Source organism: Eriocheir sinensis, unplaced genomic scaffold (genome assembly GCF_024679095.1).
Source record: "Eriocheir sinensis breed Jianghai 21 unplaced genomic scaffold, ASM2467909v1 Scaffold741, whole genome shotgun sequence".
Classification (NCBI taxonomy): Eukaryota; Metazoa; Arthropoda; class Malacostraca; order Decapoda; family Varunidae; genus Eriocheir; species Eriocheir sinensis.
Window position 1 is genome coordinate 176,248 of NW_026112100.1, and position 22,636 is coordinate 198,883.

Consider the following 22,636-nt stretch of genomic DNA (forward strand, 5'->3'; position numbering starts at 1 on the left):
TGCCCTCTCCCTCCCTTCCCTCCGTACCTTCTCTCTTCCCTCCCTCCGTGCCTTCTCCCTCCCTTCCCTCCGTGTCTTCTCCCTCCCTTCCCTCCGTGCCTTCTCCCTCCCTTCCCTCCGTACCTTCTCTCATCCCTCTCTCAGTGCCTTCTACCTCCCTTCCCTCCGTGCCTTGTCCCTCCCCTCACTTCATACTATCTCCCTCCCTCCCTCCCTCCGTGCTTTCCCTCCCTTCCCTCCCTCAGTGCCTTCTCCCTCTCTCCCTTCATACCTACTCCCTCCCCTCCCTCGACTCTGCGCGGTGGCTGGACAGCAAAACATTTTCATTGAAAGTCACGGCAGCACAAAATCAGAAAATTTGTTTGCCTGTTGGAGCTTGCGTGACGGACGAAGGTCTCACCAGCACGTGGGGTAGGAGAGGAGGGGAAAGGGAATGGGGTTAAAAGCAAAGGGGAGGAGGAAGAGCAATGGGACGAGAGGGAGAGTAAGAGTTATTGGAGTGGAGAGCATTGGAGGGGAAAGGGTGGACGAGGGGAGCGGAATTAAGAGGAGGAGGGAGGAGGCTGGAGGGAGTCAGGGAACACGTTTATGCACCAGTTAGGGAGATCAGTGGTGGAGGCATTCTGGGCTGTGCTGCGGGAGTGTCTGGGCTTACAAGGCAATCAAAGGCACCGTAGAATGTCCGGAATGTAACTTATTTTTACTGAAAGGCGAACAAAAGCACAGTCAGCTCAAGCCTATCATACTTGGGTTACTGAATAGCGCCGCGGAAGCATCCACAAGGCAGCGAGACACCAAGATTGAATTTGAGGAAGATTGAGTTGGGTTGTATTTGAGGAAGGTTGAGTTCGGTTGAGTTGAGGAGGGTTGAGCTGGGTTGAGTTGAGGAGAGTTAAGTTAGATTGAATTTGAAGAGGGCTGACTTTGGTTGAGTTTGAGGAGGGTTGAGTCCGGTTGAGTTTAATTAAGAAGCGTTGAACTGAGTTGAGTTGAGATTGAGTAGGGTTGAGTTAGGTTGAGTTTGAGGATGGTTGAATTGAATTGACATGAGGAGAGTGACTTGGCAAGGAGGGTTCATTTGAGTTAAGTTAAGGAGGGTTGGTTAATTGGGTTGTCTACTTTTGCCCAGGGTTAAGTTAAGAACGATTGGGTTAAACAATTTGGCCGCGGGACGTGACTAACCTGACCCTGGCTTCGTTGTTGAGTAGCTTCGTTCTTTACACTCGCTGCGTTTCAATCACAGCATTTACTCGCCACACGGCTTTATCTCCAACGCTAAGCAGTGACCGGGTTGCCCTTTGAGCGAGGCGGAAGTGGCCAACGAGCTTCAAGGACGGAGGAGCAAAAGACTAAGGGAAAACATCACTAATTAAGGGCTCTGCATCTACTTTTACGGACCAGACGTTAGCGCACCAAAAAAGTATCTTCCGCCGGACGCTGAGACAGTTAAATATTCATCCTCACTAAATTTACTCTCAAGGGCACTCACTCACTCGCTCACATCCACGAGCAAGAGATTTTCCTGCCACGTTTCAGAGCAAGAGGAGGGAATGTGTTTTGCATGGCCCTCGCGGGAGCTTTGTGTGGTGTGTTATGCGGCCCCGCAGGTTGTCATCAGTCCATCGGGGCCGCGGCGTGAGGCTGGGCGAGGCGCTGAGAGCCGCCACGTGTTCTCTGTATCACCTCCTTTCGTTTATTCAGGTTCGTGGAAGTGGTGTCGTGGTGTGCCTTTGAGACCATTGTGCTGCTGCTTAATATCACTCGTTTCTTGCTTAACATATCCGAAAACACGCAGATATTGTCCGGTAAAAGGAAAGAAGGGCCTCCAAATGTCTGTCAACGAAGAAACATTAAAAAAAGACCGTAAAATGTAAATGCTACGGTGAGGAAATTTAATCGAAGCCTTTTTTTTACGTACAACCGAAACCACGCCGAAGATCATAATGTAAAAAGAAGGAAAGGTCGTCAAATGTCTGTCAACGAAGAAACATTAAAAAAAGACCATAAAATTGCAATGCTACGAAGCAAAAAGGTTAAAACAACGCTGGAAACAAAAAGAAAATAACAACAATATACGCCTGATGATACTGAGGAGAAGGAAAGAAAAAGAATAACAGTAAATAGAGGCAATAACATACTAATGATAACAATAACAATAATAATAATGATGGTGATGATGATGATGATGATAATGACATAATTAGTATTGCCGTTAATGAGCGTACAGGTCGACGCTTCCCCTCCGAGGTGTTCCGCGGAGTCACCTGTGCTCCGCTGCGAGGGTTTGCTGTTATATAAGTTTGTGTTTATTCCTAATTGGCAAATCTCGTAAATGAGGTCGTTTTATTTTAGGGTTAATAGCACGTCAAGTACCGGCCCTGTTAATTGGTACTCGTGTGCGTGTGTCGGGGTGGGTGGGGGGGCGGGAAGGTTTCATATGTGTGTGGGGGGGGAAGGTGTGTGTGTGCGTGTGTGTGTGTGTGTGTGTGTGTGTGTGTCCTTATGCTGGTGCTTTCATGAAATTGCCTCTCAGCGGGACTCGATATTAACACAAGTATTTCTTAGAGTTTTCACGTTTTGGATTTACACAATTTTTCATGAGTTTATTGTCAATCCTTTAGTGGGAGTCGAACATGTGTATTCCCATAAACCATACATTCCCGTAACCACTTACCTAGAGTTCAATTACTTGGGGAAACAAAAAAAATCTTCATCATTAACATCATCCATATCTTTACTAACATCCTCATCACCAGCATCCCGTCCTCCTACCCTCTCGCGATGTTAATTATCTACATCATTAACATCATCCACATTCACCCAAACATCCTCATTACCACCATCACAAATCACCCCGTCCTGATCCCTCTTGAAATGTTAATTATCAACGGCTGTTCCTTCACCCGTGCATTCATCAAGGTGTATGAATATTCCTCGCTCGTAATTCAGACCCATTCACATCTTGGTTTCCTTCCGGCAGGTGAATCAAGTGGAGGTGAGGGAGCGAGAGAGGGGGCGGGAAAGGGGCAGGTTGAGCGCAGGTGGTTTACAGTGAGAGGCTGGTTCAGGAAGATGAGGCTGGTAAGGTGCAGTAAGGAGGGAAGTGGAGGAGTCAGGGGTGGAGGGGTGTTAGGAGCAGCGAGTAAAGGCGAAAGAACAAGGGATGGAGTGAAGGTCAGAAGGGAGGCTGGAGGGAGTGCTAGACAGTGAGGAATGGCTCTGAAATTACATCATTTGATTTTTTTCTTCTTTTGCGTTCGAAGGAGTCAGTTGAAGGTGAGAGCTAAGAGGCGGAGAAGACGGAAGAAAAGGAGGAGGAGAAGGAGGAGGAGAAAAGAGGGTAGGGAAAGAGATGGAACATAGAGGAGAATAAAAGGAGGAGAATCTAATAAGTGACGCTGAGTATAGAAAAGAAAAACTAGAAAATATTAATTGAAGAAAACGAGAAAACAGAGTAAGAAATCCATGAAAATAAAGTCTTCCAGCAACGAAAGAAAAGAATGGATGGAATCTAATGAAATGTGTGATTATGTTAATGGGAGCATGAGAGAGAGAGTGGGAGATCATGCAGACGCAGAATATAAAAGAATGGATATGAAGGTGAAACTTACACTACCATAATAAAGAGAATTCGTTGACCCGGAATTAGGAACCTCGACAATAGCCATTCAAAGGTACTGAAAAAAAAAGAAAATTAGAAAAATACTTTAAATTCAGTGAAAAAAAAAGAGCCGATGAAACAATATTAGAACCATACCAGAAAAGAGAACAAGAAAATTACAAATAGTTTAAATTGAGTGGAAAAAAAAGAACCGATGGAACATTATTGGAACCAAGAGAAAGAAAAAATGAAGCTAATATGTTAAGAGGATGAAAATTGGTGAATAAAAAAAAAAAACAGAGATAAAAAAGAATGAGATACCGTTGAGGGCAGGAAGAGAGAAATATACCTTAGACTGCAGGGGAGAGGAAGATAGGAGGAAGGGAAAGAGACAGGAAGGGAAGGAGAGAGAGAGAGGAAGGGAAGGAGGGGAAGAGAAAAAGGGAAAGAGTAGGATGTAGGAAAAGAATGAGAGGGGTGGATCTATTTATTTATTTATTTTTTTTTTTTTTTACGTCTTGGCCTATTGCGCCGGTAGGCTTCTTCACGGTGGATCCTAATGGTCGGACCAAGGCTTCATCCCGGTGGGGCCTGATGGTCGGCCCAGCCCGTTCTGGCGCAGGCGAGTGTTTATAGTGGCGCCATCTTGGATTGGCTCATGCTGCCCTCCCGGAGCTCATCTTTAATCCTAGAATCTAGAGTCCGGGTTGATAGGTGGTCTTCTGGACAGCATGTGGGTAGTTTTAAGCCACTCGGCGGCGGCTGAAAAATCCCAGCTTGGTGGCACCGGTTGGGGATTGAACTCGCGTCCTCCTGAACGCGGGGCCGTCTCGCTATCCGTTCGGAGGAAGGGAAGGAGAGTAAGGGAGGAAAGTAAGGAGAGGGAAGGAGGAAAGGAGAGAGAGGGACGGAGGAAGGGAAGGAGAGGGAACAAGATATGAAAATTACATAGATTTACATAGATATCCAGACCACACAGACCCTATCATCCATACTAGGTGGCCTGTCGTTAAACATAAGTAAAGCTAAACCTAAACCTAGATAGGAGTTAAACCTACATGGAGAGAGGAAAGAGAGGAAAAGGGAGGAAGAGAAGTAGAGCTACAGAGTAAGGGAAGTAGAGGAATGTAGGTAAGGAAGGAGAGGGAAGGTGGAGGAGAGAGGGAAGGGGCAAGGCTTAGAGGATGGTGAGAGGGAGGGAAAGAAGACGGTGCTGCCTCCCCTTTAAAGGCTTCTCTTCGGAGGTCGCCGCGTGGAAGACCCATTCTAAGAAACCTGAGCCTTGCCGCCCCCACCGCCTTTACGAGAGCCAGGTGTCCCTTTCCCCGCCTCGTCCCTCCCTCCCCTATCCTTGACGCCGATCCTTTTCTGTTGGTACTGGTGAAGGTTCTGAGTGTTGGTAATAACGGTGATGAGGATGATAGTGATGATGGTGATGGTGATAATAATGCTAATATGAATTCAGTTTAGTGAGGTTTTTGATATCTTTTGGGTTAGTAAGGTTTTAGATATCTTTTGGGTTATGTATCTGATGAGTCTTCCCCTCCTCCTAATCCCTCTTCTTCCTCTTATTTCTCCTCCTCCTCTTTCCCCTCCTCCTCCTCCTCCTCCTCTTCCATCTTTTTCCTTTGAGTTCTGTTTTTTTTTTTTAGTTTTTCCTGTTCATCGTCTCCTAACAATTTATTACCATTATATTATTATTATTAAGATTATTATTATTATTATTATTATTATTATTATTATTATTATTATTATTATTATTATTATTATTATTATTATTATTATTATTATTATTATTATTATTATTATTATTATTATTATTATTATTATTATTAACAGTAGTAGTAGTAGTAGTAGTAGTAGTAGTGGTGGTAGTAGTATCATATTTGTTATTCTCTCACCATCGTCATGATAAGCAACCTTGTCATCATGAGCCCCATTGTCTCTCGTATCCTTTCGTGTCATTAGCGGTCCTTGCTGTGTGTGTGGCGGCGGAGCTGTGTCGCCAGGCTGGGGGGGTTTAGGTTCACCCCCCCACCATCCCCCAGCCTCCGTGCCGACTCCACCACGACTCTGATCATCACCACCACAACAACAACTATCACCACCACCGTCTTCACTTCTGCTTATACCTTTACCACCATCACCACCACTAACAATACCACTACCAACACCAACACCATCAGCACCAACACCACCACATATACCGACTCCACTACCCTACTACTTTAACCTCAACTTTTATCACCGTCACAACCACCAAACCCATTCCCACCACAATCCCAACCACCACCACCACCACCACCCTCACCTCCACCACCAAAGGCTGAATTAGCTTGAAGCAGCGTGGTGTGTGTGTGTGTGTGTGTGTGGGTGTGTGTGGGAGTGTCTGGTGGAAGGGATCGAACACTACATGCTCACGATCTGGCGACACACACACACACACACACACACACACACACACACACACACACACACACACACACACACACACACGCACACCGGTGAACGAGAACCTCTAAGGACGGGGTTGGAATCTTTCTGCTCGCCGATTTTCTGATATTTTCCACTTTGGGTGTTCACGGCTGCAGAGTTCTGGGTTGCTAATCGAGACGAAGGAAGTTCATGCATATATGTAAGCAAATATGGCGTTTTCATTTCTCGAAGGTGTCTTATCAGGTCTTGGGGACGCTCAGTGCTCAGTTCAGTTCATTTTAGGTTATGGAGGATTGTTGTTCTCTTCATTCTCTTCTTCTTTTCTGATTTGTTTCTTTCTGCGTAAGTTGTTCGGCGGTCTTTTCTACAATTCCAAGCCTTGTATGTTAAGTGGTTTGCTTCTCCGGTTCAAAACGAGCGCAATGTTCACTTCAGTTCATTGCATGCTTTCGTATCGGCCTCCTTTTTTCTGTTTTCTTTATTGTATATTCTTCTACGGAGACCAATCGATGTTTCTCTCTACTCACTCCTCACCGTTTTTCACTTCCTCCACGTCTGGAATGTCAGCGTATAGCATGGCAGTTGTGATTCGCTTCTCCCTCCTACTGAACGTCTGCGTGGAGTGTGCATCGCGCCGTCACAGGATATCACATCACGGACTGGTCACGTCATCTATCATGCCGCATGTAAGTCCTGGCCTCACACCCTCGTCACGTATGGGCAGGCGGAGCAGTTGAAAATTCGGCGATCACTGGTCCTAAAGCCGATGATGCAGCCTAATGCAATCCCGCGCGTGCTACCTCAGGCCGATCGCTGCCGGGAACGAGGCTTGATAACGCTCACTGCTGTTTGAAACGCTGCCTTTAGCAAATCACTAACAGCTGAGGCACCGAAAGTAGAGGACGAAAATGAAAATGATGAAAATATTACACGTTTTTCTTGTATTAAAGGGGAGAAAGAGAGAAAAAGAGAGCGAGAAAGAGAGGTAAAGAAAGAGAAAAGAAGGTTACTGTGACGGCTTAATCACTGAATGTAGGTGACGAAAATGAAAACGGTGAAAGAATATGAAGTTTCTTTCATTTATAGGCAGAGAGAGAGAGAGAGAGAGAGAGAGAGAGAGAGCAACAAAAAGGGGAGCAGGAACATGTGAGGGGGATAAGAAGAGCTTCTCCGCGCGCCCCAAACACCGGCGCCGCACTACGCTTCCAAATTTTCCTAGAATTCCCAAAACTTGCTCGTGTTTCTCCCCATTTGGAGTTTGTGTCGTGTCCTTGCTGCACTTTATTGAGAGTTTCGCCACTTTTGCCTTGAACGAATCGTTATATTTGCGTCTGGCGTAAGGGAGAGAGAGAGAGTCAGTTTGTAGGAGGCGAAGGCGGAGGCGGAGGAGGAGGAGAAGGTGGTGAAGGGGAGTGGGAGGGAGAGGGAGAGGGGAGGGAGGAAAGGGAGGAGAGAGAGGAGAGAGAGGGAGGGGGAGAGAGGGAGGAGGGAGGAGATTTAGGTGAGGAGAAAGGAAGAGCAGAGATTTCAGAATGACGTTAAGTTGGGACGACACCATTCTCTCTCTCTCTCTCTCTCTCTCCCCCAGTGTTGATAGAGTATATAAAAAGGAGTGAGGAGGAAAGAAACTGGGAGAGAGCAGTGCTAATGTTTGTTGAGGATGTGCTTGTGGTGGTGGTGGTGGTGGTAATGGTGGTGGTGGTGGTGGTAAAGGACATAATGGCGGTAGTCTGACAGGAGTTTAACGTATGGTAGAGATTATTGTAACGTACAGGATAGATGATCGTATGAGTTTAATTACTACTATAACTACTAATGGTACCACTACTACTTCTACTACTACTACTACTACTACTACTACTACCGCTTTTCTTTTTTCATTTTTCTTTTTTGTTTTGGTGTTTGTCTTTCTTTCTTTGCCTATGTTGATTTGGCTTTGTTCTTCTTTGTTTGATTTTTTGTTTGTCTTCCTTCTCTCTCTCTCTCTCTCTCTCTCTCTCTCTCTCTCTCTCTCTCTCTCTCTCTCTCTCTCTCTCTCTCTCTCTCTCTCTCTCTCTCTCTCTCTTCAAAAAATTCTTATTCTTCTCTTCTCTTCAGGGAAATACATCTCCCTGGGTTTTATGCCTAGCGAGGGGGCGGAGGAGGAGGAGGAGGAGAAGGAGGAGGAGGAGGAGAAGGAGGAAGAGGGGGAGGAGGCAGCAGCTGGCTCAGGGAAGGCGGGCAACGTGATGATGGAGGGATGTGTTAAATTAGAAAATAACAGGTCGTGGCAAATGGCCCTTAATTAATTTTATGAAGTTGCCGAAATGGTAGGGTGACTTTCTTTTTACAACTCCGGCTACTGCTCCTTTTATTTCCTCATCTTCCACCTCCCCTTTCTCTTCATCCTTCTCCTCATCCCTCCTCTCTTATTATTTTGCCTTCTCTTACTACTACTGCCATTCCTACTACTACTATTACTACTACTCCCACTACTACTACTACAACTATTATTACTACTACTACTACTACTACTACTACTACTACTACCGATGCAGATACTATTATATTTTCATGTAAAGAGATAAAAAATGAAAGAAAAAAAAGGTGAGAGTGAAAATGAGACGGAGAGAGAGAGAGAGAGAGAGAGAGAGAGAGAGAGAGAGAGAGAGAGAGAGAGAGATGTCACCGAGTCGAAACTTTCTTATAAAAAGAGTGAGTGGAAAGAATTGTAGAGTTTTTTTTTTAGCGTCCTGCGTTATGGTCATTTTCCAGAACAAAGATAGTAAGGTCACACATAGCTGATGGCGCTCACTTACCCCAGAGGAACTTGGGAACCATTAAAACAAGCTAAAAACACTGAAACACATCTAATAAACAACTACAATGTGTGTGTGTGTGTGTGTGTGTGTGTGTGTGTGTGTGTGTGTGTGTGTGTGTGTGTGTGTGTCAACAAATTTTAGCGGGCCGGTTTGTTTATGTGCACATGTGTCTGCGAGGATGTGGGTGTATGTGTGTGTGTGTGTGTGCGTGGTCATGTGTACGTGTGAGCCTTTAGTGTGTACTGGCTGTGTGTGCGTTATTTATACGTACACGGAGGAATGTTTGTGATGGACGTACACACTGTATTTTCGTGTGTATTTAGCCGTGGAGGTAAACAACGCCATTATGTTTTGCCTTTCCAATATTCCCTCCTTTATTTACCTCTCCCTCCCTCTTCCTCTGTTCTATTCCTCCCATTCAATATCTCTCTTTACCTTAACTGTTTCTTCGAGTTTTTCTTTCTTTTTGCTTCTTCATTCATTTTTCTCTATGTTCCTTTCTCTTCATATGTGTCTTTTTCATATTCCCTTCTTTATTACCTCTCCCTCCCTCTTCATCGCTTCTATTCCTCTCATTCAATATCTCTCTTTACCTTAACATTTTCTTCGAGTTTTTCTTTCTTTTTGCTTCTTCATTCATTTTTCTCTATGTTCCTTTCTCTTCATATGTGTCTTTTTCATATTCCCTTCTTTATTACCTCTCCCTCCGACTTCCTCGCTTCTATTCCTCTCATTCAATATCTCTCTTTACCTTAACATTTTCTTCGAGTTTTTCTTTCTTTTTGCTTCTTCTTCATTTATTTTTTCTCTGTGTTCCTTTCTCTTCATTTGTGTCTTTTTCATATTCCCTTCTTTATTACCTCTCCCTCCGACTTCCTCTCTTCTATTCCTCTCATTCAATATCTCTCTTTACCTTAACTGTTTCTTCGAGTTTTTCTTTCTTTTTGCTTCTTCATTCATTTTTCTCTATGTTCCTTTCTCTTCATATGTGTCTTTTTCATATTCCCTTCTTTATTACCTCTCCCTCCCTCTTCCTCTGTTCTATTCCTCCCATTCAATATCTCTCTTTACCTTAACTGTTTCTTCGAGTTTTTCTTTCTTTTTGCTTCTTCATTCATTTTTCTCTATGTTCCTTTCTCTTCATATGTGTCTTTTTCATATTCCCTTCTTTATTACCTCTCCCTCCCTCTTCATCGCTTCTATTCCTCCCATTCAATATCTCTCTTTACCTTAACTGTTTCTTCGAGTTTTTCTTTCTTTTTGCTTCTTCATTCATTTTTCTCTATGTTCCTTTCTCTTCATATGTGTCTTTTTCATATTCCTTTCTTTATTACCTCTCCCTCCGACTTCCTCGCTTCTATTCCTCTCATTCAATATCTCTCTTTACCTTAACATTTTCTTCGAGTTTTTCTTTCTTTTTGCTTCTTCTTCATTTATTTTTCTCTATGTTCCTTTCTCTTCATATGTGTCTTTTTCATATTCCTTTCTTTATTACCTCTCCCTCCAACTTCCTCTCTTCTATTCCTCTCATTCAATATCTCTCTTTACCTTGACATTTTCTTCAAGTTTTTCTTTCTTTTTGCTTCTTCTCCATTTATTTTTCTTTGTGTTCCTTTCTCTTCATTTGTGTCTTTTTCATATTCCCTTCTTTATTACCTCTTCCTCCGACTTCCTCTCTTCTATTCCTCTCATTCAATATCTCTCTTTACCTTAACTGTTTCTTTGAGTTTTTCTTTCTTTTTGCTTCTTCTCCATTTATTTTTCTCTATGTTCCTTTCTCTTCATTTGTGTCATTTCCATATTCCCTTCTTTATTCATCTTTTCTTCCTCTTCTTCTCCTCTCTTCCTCTCTATTCATTCTTTCCTTTTACCTTTACTATTTTTTTTGCCTCCTCCTTCTTTACCTTTGCTATATATTCTTTTCTTCTCTCCCATTTGTGCTTCTTCCTTATTCCTTCCTTTATTCCTGTTTCCTCCCACTTCCTCTCCTTCCCATTCCCTTTCTCTTTCCTCTCTGCCATTTCTTCCTTTCCTTTTACTCTCTCTCCTTTCTTTTACCTTGATATATTTTCCTATTCCCTCCTTTATATATCTCTCAGTCCCTCTTCTTCTCTTCTGTCTTTCTCTATTCACTATCTCTTTTCTTTCTACCATTTCCTCTAGTCAAGTCTTTTTCATTTGCTCTCTCTCTCCTTTTACCTTGCTCTACATTTCTTTATTTCCCTCATTTATCATTTCTACTCCTTTTCATCCCATCTCTTCTATTCCCCCATTCTCTACCTCTTTTTTCTACCTTTTCCTCGGGTGAAGTATTTATTCCTCCCTCTTTTTCCTTTACCTTGGTCAATATATTCTTTTCATTTCCCTCATATATAATTTCTACTCCATTTCATCCCTTCCATTCATCTTTCTTTTTCTCTCTTAACCTCCTATGCAGCCGTTCCCCTCCCAGTCGCATTTCTCTTTCTCTCCCCTTCGTCACCTCTATCCTTCACCTTCCCCTCCCTTATACTCTAATTCGTCCTCTCGACTTCCCCTTCCACCCATTTTGTTCACCCTTGACTAACATCCTTCCCCATCAATCAAGTCTTGCCTGTTGTTCTACTTCGTGTTCTTTCCCCACATTCGCTTTTCTCCCTTTCCAGGTCTCTTTTCCTCCTCCCTTTCTCTTCTCCTCCCTTTCCTAACAGTTAATTTACTATCTTCTCTCTTTCCATATCTCCCGTAATCTCCTTTCACTTGCTCCCTCTTTCTTACCTTCATTTCCTCTTCCTACCTTATCTACACGACTCTTTCTCCCTTCCTGTTTCCTTTCTTCGTTACGCCAATAAGCATTCCTTTTGTTTCCTCATATTCCCTTCTCAAATCCGTATCTTTCTCTCTTCCTCATCGCATCTGATCTTTCCTCTCCTTCCTATCCCCTGTCCGGTTCCATTGACAACCTCCCCATTATCTTGTTCTCCCCTCTCCCTCTCTTTCTTCTTCCTGGCCTGTCCTTTCATTTTCCAGTTTGTCTCGCTGTCTACCTCTTGTTCTTTCCCCTCGTCCTTGCCCCTTCCACCTCCTCCTCGTCTTTTTTCTCCTTCTCTTCTCCTCCTTCATCCCTTCCTCGTTCTCTCCCTCGTCTTCCTTCCTCCTCCTCCTCCTCTCATATTTTCAATTTTAATAAACAAAGCAAACGGTCCTGATAAACACACATGAACGAGGTCAGTTGGGACGGAAACTTAGTAATTGCTTCTCACATTTTTTTGCATGTCAGGTAAAAAGGCGAAGTGTTGGGTCCGATAGGTCGTGAGGGGGGAAAATGTCTACTGGTGTTGTGTGTATCTGCTTTATTTATTTGATAGAGAGGAGAAGAGAAAGAGAGAGAAATGGAGGATTCTAAATAGGAAGGGATGATAATTAAAGAGGGAACGCGTTATGACAGAAATGAATATGATAAATTGCTTCCCTGTCGCCGTGTCTCGCTCCAATGTTCTCTCGTTATTGTTTTCTGATAAAGCTTGACGCGAGATTAACATTAACTCATATATGCAAGGAAGGGACGAGATGCTGATTGATAAACGTAACTAAATATAAACGAGGAAAAGAAAACCGTGTGTGTGTGAGTAAACAGGTACAGATAAACATTTTTTTTTGGTGGTTCCTTTCTTTCCTGATCCCGTGTATACATTTTCTATATTCTCTTTCATCTTCTAATTCCTTTTTTTTTTTTTTTCGTTACTGATTCCCGTGTTTATATATATATTTTTTCAACATCTCTTACCAATACTTTCCTCTTCCCTTCTCTTCCCTTCTTCCTTTCCCCTTTTTTTTGTTATTCTCGATTCTGTTATTTATTTTTTTATTTTTTCGTTCTCTATTCCTTTTTTTTCGTTCGTTTATACTTTCATCAGTGTTTTTTACTTATACTTTCCATTTCCCTTCATTTTCCTTCTTTCTCTCGTTCTTATTCTCCGTTCTTTAATTTTTGTTTCCTCTTTCGCTCGTCAAGTTTTTTTCTTTCGCTTATATCATTTTCAACGTCTTTTTACTTATACTTTCCGTTCGCCTTCTCATCCCTTCTCCCTCTCGTTCTTATTTTGTTACACTCGGTTCTTTTAGCTTTATTTCCTCTCTTGCTGGTCTTTTTTTCGTTTTCTTTCGTTTATATAATTTCCAACGTCTTTTTACTTATATTTTCCGCTCGCCTTCTCTTCCCTTCTTCCTCCTTTCGATCTTAGTTTGTTATGCTCGGTCTCTTTATTTTTGTTTCCTCTTCCTCTCTGGTCAATATGTTTTTCTCTTTCTTTCGTTTATATTTTTCCAACGTCCTTTTACTTATACTTTCCGCTCGCCTTCTCATCCCTTCTTCCTCCTCTCGTTCTTATTTTGTTATCCTCGGGTCTTCTAGTTTTGTTTCCTCGTCCTCTCTGGTCATTTTTTTTCTCTTTCTTTCTTTTATATGATTTTCAATGTCTTTTTATTTATATTTTCCGTTCGCCTTCTCATCCCTTCTTCCTCCTCTCGTCTTTATTTTGTTATCCTCGGGTCTTCTAGTTTTGTTTCCTCGTCCTCTCTGGTCATTTTTTTTCTCTTTCTTTCTTTTATATGATTTTCAATGTCTTTTTATTTATACTTTCCGTTCGCCTTCTTATCTCTTCTTCCTTCTCTCGTCTTTATTTTGTTATCCTCGGTATCGTTGTTGTTTTTTCCTCTCGTTGGCTGGTCAAGTTCCCACGTTTTCTTCTTCATTTCTGATTCCTGTGTTAATATTTTCTTCTTTTTCTTCCTTTCCTGATTCCCGTGTTGATTTTTCTTTGTTTTCTTTCCTTACAGACTCTCGTCGTATATTTATATTTTCTTGGTGTTATTTCGTCTTTGGCTCCCCTGTTATTTTTTGTTTCGTTTTCTTTCAACATTATTTTATTTATACTTCCTCCTCCTCATCTCATCCCTTCTTCCTCTCCTCCTCATTTCGTTATACTCGTTTCTTTTATATCCATTTCCTCTTCCTCTCTGGTCGTTTTTTTCTTTTTCTTTTCGTTTTCTTTGTCTTTGGCGCCGCCCTTATTAGGTTACCTTGTTTTCTTTTACATCGTTCTCTTCGTCTTGCTTTTTAGTGTTTCCTTGTGTTGTAATAAGTCTTCTTTGTATTGTCATTCTTACGGTCTGGTTATCATTCTTGCATACTATTGGTTAGTCTCTGTCTATCTATCTGTCTATCCTTCTATCCATCTCTCTTTATCTATCTCTATTTCTTTTCTCTCTTTTGTTTTCTTTAATTATATCTTTCCCCCTTTTTTGCGTGAATATCATTAGTCGGTCTCTATCTCTGTCTTTATCTATCTTTCTTTTTTTTAGTGTGTGTTTTCTTTCTTTTGCTTTCTTTAAATATTTCTCTTTCCCTTTTTTGCGTTGAAATCATCAGTCAGTCTCTATGTGTAACTCAGTCTATCTGTCTTTTATTTATTGTGTGTTTTCTTTCTTTAGCTTCCTTTAACTATATATATTTCCTTTCTCTTTTTGTTTCCTGTGTGTGGGCGATGATCGATAGGACAGTGCGCAAGGGACGTGAAAAAATTAAGAACAAAAGTTAAGGTTTAATACGGGGAAGTTGCAGAGACCTGGACGGCGAGAGGAGGAACTGAAAATAGACTTCGGATTAAAACTGAAAGCCAAAAAACAAAACAAAGGAGAGAATAAAAATATGGCTTGGGATTAACACTAAAAACGAGAATAGCAAGGGAGACTAGTGGTCGACAAAGAGGAAAAAAAGATTGTAAAGAAAGAATGTTGAAAATGAAATAAAGAACGAGGAGAAAAGTTCGAAAGAAAAATTGTGCGAAAGTGAAAAATGGATAAAAATAATATGGAAAGGGAACCAGTAGTAAAGACGAAACAAAAAATATGACGAAATAAAAATAAAAAAGAAGTAACAAAGGCAGAAAAAAGACCACGAAAGCAGAATCGAAACAAAGAAGATGACGAAAGAAAAAGAAAAAGAAGAGAAGTAACAAAGGCAGAAAAGGATCATGAAAATAAAATCGAAGCAAAAATAATGAAAACAAAATAACAATAAAAATAAAAGAAGTAACAAAGGCAGAAAAAGACCATGAAAATAAAATCGAAGCAGAAAAATAATGAAAACGAAGAGGAAATTAAACATAAAGCGTTAAATTAGTAAAACGGGAAAGGGAGATTAGGAGTAAAGAAGAAAAGGAAGTAGAAGAAATCAAAAAAATAAAAAGAAAGTAAAGAAAAACACAAAAAAATAGAACTGACCCCCCCCAAAAAAATAAAAGTGAAAAAATATGAAAAAGAAAACTAGAAAAAACGAAAGGAATCCAAGACCATATGGGTAGAACAGAGACCTTGGGACATACATGGGCGGGCCTGAAATACTGTGGGGCGATGATTTTTGAGTCAGACAACGCAATTCTGAAGTTCCACAACAGCCAAGAGGAAGAAAGTGTATGCGGGGAAAGGAGGAGGAGGAGGAGCAGGAGGAGGAGGAGGAGGGGAGGATCATAAGGAAGGGAAGCAGGACAAAGAAGAGGATGATAAGAAAGAGAAGTTAAAGAAGCAGAAAGAATAACAAGAGGAAAAAAAAATAAAAAGAGAGAAAACATGATAAGAAAGAGAAGTTAGAGAAGACAAAGGAAGAGGAGGAAGAGGAAAACGAAAAATATAGGAAGAGAAAAGAGGAAAAGAAATAGAAGTTAAAGAGGGAAAAGGAAAAGCAGGAAAGAATGAGAAAAAGAAACAGAGAAGGAAAAAAGGAAAACCAGGAGGAGGAACAATAAGGAGAAGAGAAAAAAAGAAAAGGAAATAGAAGTTAGAGAAGGAAAAGGAAGAGCAAGAAAGAAAGAAAAAAAGGGACAGAGAAGGAAAAAGGAAAACCAGGAGGAGGAAAAAGAAGGAAAATTATAAGAAGGAAGAAGAAAGAAAGAAGACGATGAAAGCCCTTTTGCGGAAGTTGAAATAATCCTGATGTAAGGTCGGCCGATATTAATGCGCTTATGAACTTAGTTGGTAATGCAGGAAAGTTACGTGGAGGAAGCCCGCAGAGCAAGTATTATCCTTATATAATTATCATCAATAGTAGTAGTAGTAGTAGTAGTAGTAGTAGTAGTAGTAATCGTAGGAGGAGATAGAAGGACTACGAGGACGAGGAGGAAAAGTAGTAGTAGTAGTAGAAGTAGTAATAGTAGTAGTAGTAGTAGTAGTAGTAGTAGTAGTAGTAGTAGTAGTAGTATCATTACCATTATCATTATCTTTTTTGTGATGTTATTGCTGCCTATAACATAATACAACAACTAGTCAGACAGTCACGTCAACACACAGAGAAACTAATCATGCAGAGTCAACTAACACACACATCCAGGAACTTGTGGGTGGAGGTCTTGCTTGTGTTTCCACGACTCCCAACTAGACGAAAATGAGACGCCATCACCTCGGTATGCATGACTAGCTGTCCCTCGTGAGTAATTGTTCTTGATGCACCCAAGCTTTCTCAGGTAACACATTAAGTTAGCCAGGTGAGGGGAAGAACATACTAACAGGAGTCGTTTTAGGGACATACCAAGAACGGGAATTCGTGAGTGAGTCTGAAGGGGGGAAAGATGAAGAGGGAAGTGAAGTTTGTAAATGGGAGAAGATGGGAGGAGGAGAGAAGACATTTGACGAACACTACAATACATGCTAACCAGAGTCGAAGTGAGCCCATGCTAAGTACAGGAATTCATGAGTGAGTCTGAAGGGGGGAAAGATGAAGAGGGAAGTGAAGTTTGTGTAAGGGAGAAGAAGATGGGAGGAGAAGAGAGGGCTGTTGAGGTAAACTACTACATACCAACATGGGTCTCTGTGAGTCCATGCTGGGTACAGGAATTCATGAGTGAGGCTGAAGGGGAGAAAGATCAAGACCGAAGAAGTAAAGTTTATATGAGGGGGAAGGGAAAATAGAGGAATGTCTTTGCAGGGTTCAAGGAGAGAGAAGGTAGTTGAGGAATTCGAATATTCTTGAGAGAAGGAGCAAAAATTCTAAAGCGTGGAGGGAAAGAATGGGTAATGCGATGGATAAAGGTAAATTAATTAAGGAGGATGAAGGGCGAGAGGTGAGCTTAAGGAGAGAACGGTAAAGGAGAGTGGGAAGGGAGAGTGAAGGGAGGAGAATGTAAATAAATGAAAAGGAAACCAAGATCATTTAATCCGAAGAAGAATACGTGAATAAAGAAAGTGATGCAAGGGTAAAGATAAAATAAAGGAAAACAAGAAAGAAAGAAAATAAGGAGAAAACGGTAAAGAAGAATGGGAAGGGAAAGTGAAGGACCGGGAATGAAAAATAAATGAAAGGGAAACCTGGAAAATTTAGTCTGAAGAAGAACACGTGAATAAGGGAAGGGCTGCAAAGGTAAAGATAAAATAAATGAAAAAAAGAAAGAAAGAAAATAAGGAGAAAACGGTAAAGGAAAGTGGGAAGGGAAAGTGAAGGGAGGAGAATGCAAGATAAGTGAAAGGAAACTATAAAAAAATTAGTCTGAAGAATAAGTGTATAAGGAAGAAGCTTGGAGGTGAAGATAAAAGAAAGCAGAACAAGAGAGAAAAATAACAGCAAAATGAGAAATGCGGACAGAACAAAGAGGAGGAAAGAGGAAAAAGGAATGTGTGATAAAGAATAATATACGCAAGGAGAATGAAAGGAATCAGGACATAGCATAGAAAAGATGAAGCAAGGAGGAGGAGGAGGAGAGGGGAGGGGGAAGGGATTGAAGGGAAAGAAAGACGGAAACGAAAGAAAACGGGAGATAAGAAGAGAGGAAGAGGCGTGGAAGCGTAGAAAAGAGGAATAAAAACGAGAGGAGGGTGATAAACTTAGCTAAAGGAGATTGGGAACGGAAGGAAGGGAGAGGGATAACAAAAATGGATAAGCGAAACGTTGTGAAGAGGATTAGGATAACAGAGGAGGGTTGATGTAGATTTTCGCCTTTATTTTTTTTTTTCCATTTCCTCTTTTCTCTCTCTCTCCATCTCCTCTTCCTTCTTTCCTTCTTCCTTCTGTTCCTCTCACCTCCTCAAGGAAAGAAAAGGTAGATGTAGGTTTTCCCTTTTCATTTTATTTCTTTCTCTCCTCTCTTCCGATCTTCTCTCTCTCTCTTTCTCTCTCTCTCTCTCTCTCTCTCTCTCTCTCTCTCTCTCTCTCTCTCTCTCTCTCTCTCTCTCTCCCTCCTTTCTCTCTCTCTCTCTCTCTCTCTCTCTCTCTCTCTCTCTCTCTCTCTCTCTCTCTCTCTCTCTCTCTCTCTCTCTCTCTCTCTCTCTCTCTCTCTCTCTCTCTCTCTCTCTCTCTCTCTCTCTCTCTCTCTCTCTCTCTCTCTCTCTCTCTCTCTCTCTCTTCCTCGCTTTCGAAAAAACAAGAAAAGGGTAGATATATAGGTAACGTCCCCTTTATGTTCTTCCTTTTCTTTCTACTTCACCGACCTCTCTTCCTCTCTCTCCTTTTCTCCTTTTTCTTCCTCTCTCCAAAAACTAGAACAGGATAGATTTAGGTAACCATCCCTTTAACTCTTTTCATTTACCTCTCCGTCCTCCTCCTTTTCTCTCTTTCTTTTTTCCTCTTCCTCTCTCACCAGAAACCATCACTCCTTCCTTCCATCCTTTCCAGGCGACAGGAGGAGTGGAAATCAGGAAAAAACAAAAACAAAGGGGAGTAGGGAACCGGATGAGGATAAGAACAGGGTCGGTAGATGTAGGTAATGTCATTAGATGGCTTAGATACAGGCTCAAGGACGGTCTTTGTGTGTCGGAGGGCTTTGGATAAGGATTTGAGGCAGATATTACCCCCGAGATGGGAAGGCTTAGGCAGGCTGGGGCCGTTTAAGGGTGAGGGGCGTGGAGGAGTGTTACAGAGAGTATAAGAGGTTAAGTTTTAGGCGTTTCCGGAATTTTAACGAGGAAATTAATGTCTTCTAACTTTGCTGCTAAGGAGATTCGATTACGAGATGAAAAAAGTTGTGATATATCTCTGCCATTCCGTTCACAGGATATAACACAAGACGAATACCAAAGGGTTATGACTAGATCCAAAAGCGTGTACATATTGTTGTTTTCAATGACATAGAACAACTACACGCGTAAAATAAACAGGGACTAGTAAGAAGAACAGCACGTTACGCAGAAGAAGAAAGGGTTCTTGGTGAAAGTCTTTGGGCTAAAACAGTCAGAAAATACAGTTTTACATCGATTTTGTTGTTGTTGTTGTAGTTGTAATAATAGTAGTAGTAGAATTAGTTGTTAATGATCATCCGCCTACATATTATGAATAAAGTTATTGTCATTATTGCCTTTTGTTATTGTATTATTTCATGTTCAAAAGTAATAGTAATGATAACAGTAATGATAATGTTAATAATAACTATAATGATAATAATAATAATAATAATAATAATAATAATAATAATAATAATAATAATAATAATAATAATAATAATAATAATAATAATAATAATAATGATAATAAATAATAATAACGACAATAATAACAGTCATTATAAAAATATTTTTTGGTAAGCGGTAATAACATTGTGATATTGATAGCATATGTATTACTGATATATTATTATTGTTTAGTGTATTAACTATTGCTTCATCCCAGGCAACTCCAGCCACCACCACCGCACCCACCAACACCATAGTTTTTTTTTTATCTTCAACTGTTTCCATCCTTCGTTTCCCCCCTCCCTTCCTCCTACCACTTTCATCTTCCACCCCCTCCTCCTCCTCCTCCTCCCCCGCTTTGAGACATGGCTTACAAAAATTAAATAATTAGCCCATTCTGCCTGTCACGCGTGGCACTTCAGCTGCTGTCATCGCGGGTTTATTATTCAGGCTTTTTTTTTTTCGTCGGCGCCGCGGCCCGAGGCGTGGAGGCGGGCTCCTCGCGGGGGCCGCCTCGGCTGAATATTTTTTTTAGGGGTGAAAACTCTACAAATCCATTCCTCGGAGCGGGATGGATTCTTGCATGAGGATTTGTTATTACGTTTTCAATTTTCGCGGCGTAAAAACACGGTATTGTTTGAGGAAGAAAAGTTATTTTTTATATAGGCAAACTGTGTGAATAGTTTTTTTAATAGTTTTAGATAGGAGACGTGCCAAAGATGTGAAGGGAACCAATCAAAGCGAAGGTTCCTCTCGCTATCCTAACACGTCAGGACATGTTCGAACGTATCCAAACCTGCCTATCATAACGTTATCTTAACCTACCAAAATACAGGAAAATACCTGTTTAAGATGCAAATAAAAATCCACCTCAGTCTGACACACATAAGACTAACGTTGGTCAAGGTGCTGGAGGCGTTCTAAGCCCCGGAAGTAATACCTTGATACCATGTTCTAATGTATACAAATTCATCCGGTCATAACATCATCTCCACCTACCAATAGTATGGAAGAATGCAACCTAATCTACCACAGTCTAACACACCCACGACTAACGCTCATGTGGGTGCTGTAGACACTCCACCCCAGGAAGTAACACATTGATGACACTCCCCGGAGGCTGAGTCACGTGCAGGGAAGACTTAGGTGAAGGTCGTCGACGTAACGAGAAACTCCGCACAGGTTTTCGATAATTGCCGCACATCGGGATAAGTAGCGGAATATTGAGACGAAGAGGAGGAAGCCGCCGCGCCGAGGGTTGCAGCCAGTCAATAAGCAAATCCCTGGAAACCGAGGAAATAATGTCTGGACCCAACGGTGATTTCAGGTGAGACTCGTTGGACGTCTACCCTGATCCCTTATAGATTATCGGAAAGGCATTAACCCCGGACGATCCCATTAATCCGCTCATGATTCCAGCCTTTCCTGCACTGAGGGACTTATAAAAAAGGATTGTGAGGGAAGAGGGTGAGAAGAGGAAGCCATTACTCACCTATAACGCAGAGGGAGAGAAGCATTATGGTATTGTCGCGATGGGTAATGAGTCAGGTATTGATTCCCACCCGATACCTCCTGCCTCCTCCTCCTCGACCCCCGGCAGCCTCCGAGGTCAGTGCCCAGATGTCCTCAGGGTCAAGGCAGTGTCCGAGCACGTGGCACCCCGGCGGGACTCACATTCATGCGGCACTGTGTTAGAAAATACTCAAAAGTCGATGTTTGTCCTCGTCTTTGGCTGTCATGTGGCTGCTCCGCCTAATTCATCTTCAGCCATGGAGTCAAGGGAAGCATATCACGGTCTGTTTCTTATCTCGGAAGCATCATCGTTAGTGGCAATCCAGTCTATCTTCGTTCATTGTTATCGTGATGGAATGCCGGTGAAGGTGAGGCAGAGGTGATGTCTGTGGCTCCCAAAGACACACACTTTTGGTTCCCGTTCTGCCTCAGCCTGTCATGGCCCACAGACGCCCACCACGAACCAGCAAACAAGGACCATGGAAGCGTGAAGTCCCCTTTCTATAGTTCACTCAAGTTTTCCAGCGTCAAAACTTATCAATCATATCTAGTGACAGCTACACAAACGGGTCCATCACACACACACACCGAAAAGAAGACCTCCGGGAACTGTTACTTATGCACTGGTAATGTTTTGGGCACATCTCGAGACAACCATCGTGCCAGAACGAACGATATCTCTCCCTGGCCGGGCATGAGGTGCGGCGAGACGGACGTGACTGCGTGCTGAGGTCGGTAAGAGACGCTCGCAAGTACACCCTCCCTCCACGCCTGCCGGAGCCACACTGCCTCTGACCTGCCCACTCAGCGCCTCGCCTCGCCTCCCTGTGCCTAGCTCGCCCCGACGGTCCGCCTCCCGTCTCGCCGTCCGCCCCGACCCAGCCTCTGCCTATGAGCTCGGTTGTTACACTTGGTTGGGTCTACATTCAATCAGTACTGGAAGTTAGTGTTGTAATGGGTTTTTAGCTCTCTTTCGTCTTTTTATTTTATTTTTTTCACTGATACACGCACACACCCACGCACTCACCCCCTCTCTCCCTTTATCTCTCTGTTTCTCACTTTGTCTCACTTTCTCTCTCTTTTTCTTTTGTTTTTTTCTTTGATTTACACTCTCTCTCTCTCTCTCTCTCTATCTCTCTCTCTATCTCTCTCTCTATTCCACTTTCCTCCCCTCTTTTCCTTGTCCTAAATCCTTCCTCCCCTTCGCGTCTCTCTTCCTCCCTCGTCACCCACACCTCATTCGTCTCACGGGGGCTGCCTCTCCGTCTCTCATTTTGTGCTCTCTTGTCACTCAGCGAAGGAACTCACTCATAAATCGCACTCATAGACAGGGCAGAGATGACCCATTCTATATATTTTTTCCCGCCGCTCACCCTCACAGCCACCGCGCGTCGTAAAAAAGGGCGGTGTCGTAATAGGTAGGAGGGAAAAATAAAGTGATAGAGGAGTGTGTGTGTGTGTGTTTGTGTGTATGTGTATGTGTGTGTGTGTTTGTTGTCAAGGTCATCAGAATCGTCGGGAAATAATTGTGAAGGTATGTGTGTTTCCGCGACGGTGAAGCGAGTCAAAGGAGCCAACGTGAGAGAGAGAGAGAGAAGGTCGAGAGGAAGGAGTGACTTTTGTGATGTAAAGTGCGTCTGAGGTTTGTGATTTGTGGCTGGACGCGGCGGAAGTTGGTGATGGATGTGGTGCGGCGTGAAATACTTTACGATGACTGATGGGGAAGGTTAACAGGGAAAAATGAATGGGCGCCAGAAGCTGGAAATTTAGCTCTTTGTTTTATTCCCATACGAAGGTCACGTGTAGCTCAGTGTCTCCCTCACCCGCATTATTAGATATTACTTTTAATCGTGTCGTGTACTTGTGTGATGTA

At 42.3% G+C, this 22,636-nt stretch overlaps 1 protein-coding gene across 1 annotated transcript in view; it reads right to left on the reverse strand.

The window, feature by feature from the left end:
• The window catches only part of LOC126994186 (zwei Ig domain protein zig-8-like), a 53,239-nt gene extending 31,498 nt beyond the window's left edge, over nucleotides 1–21,741 (reverse strand). The window contains exon 1 of the mRNA XM_050853442.1: nucleotides 20,744–21,741. Within this exon, the coding sequence (XP_050709399.1) occupies nucleotides 20,744–20,768 (25 nt within the window). The 5' untranslated portion in view covers nucleotides 20,769–21,741. The remainder of the gene's footprint in view (nucleotides 1–20,743) is intronic.
• Between the last annotated feature and the right edge of the window lie 895 nt (nucleotides 21,742–22,636).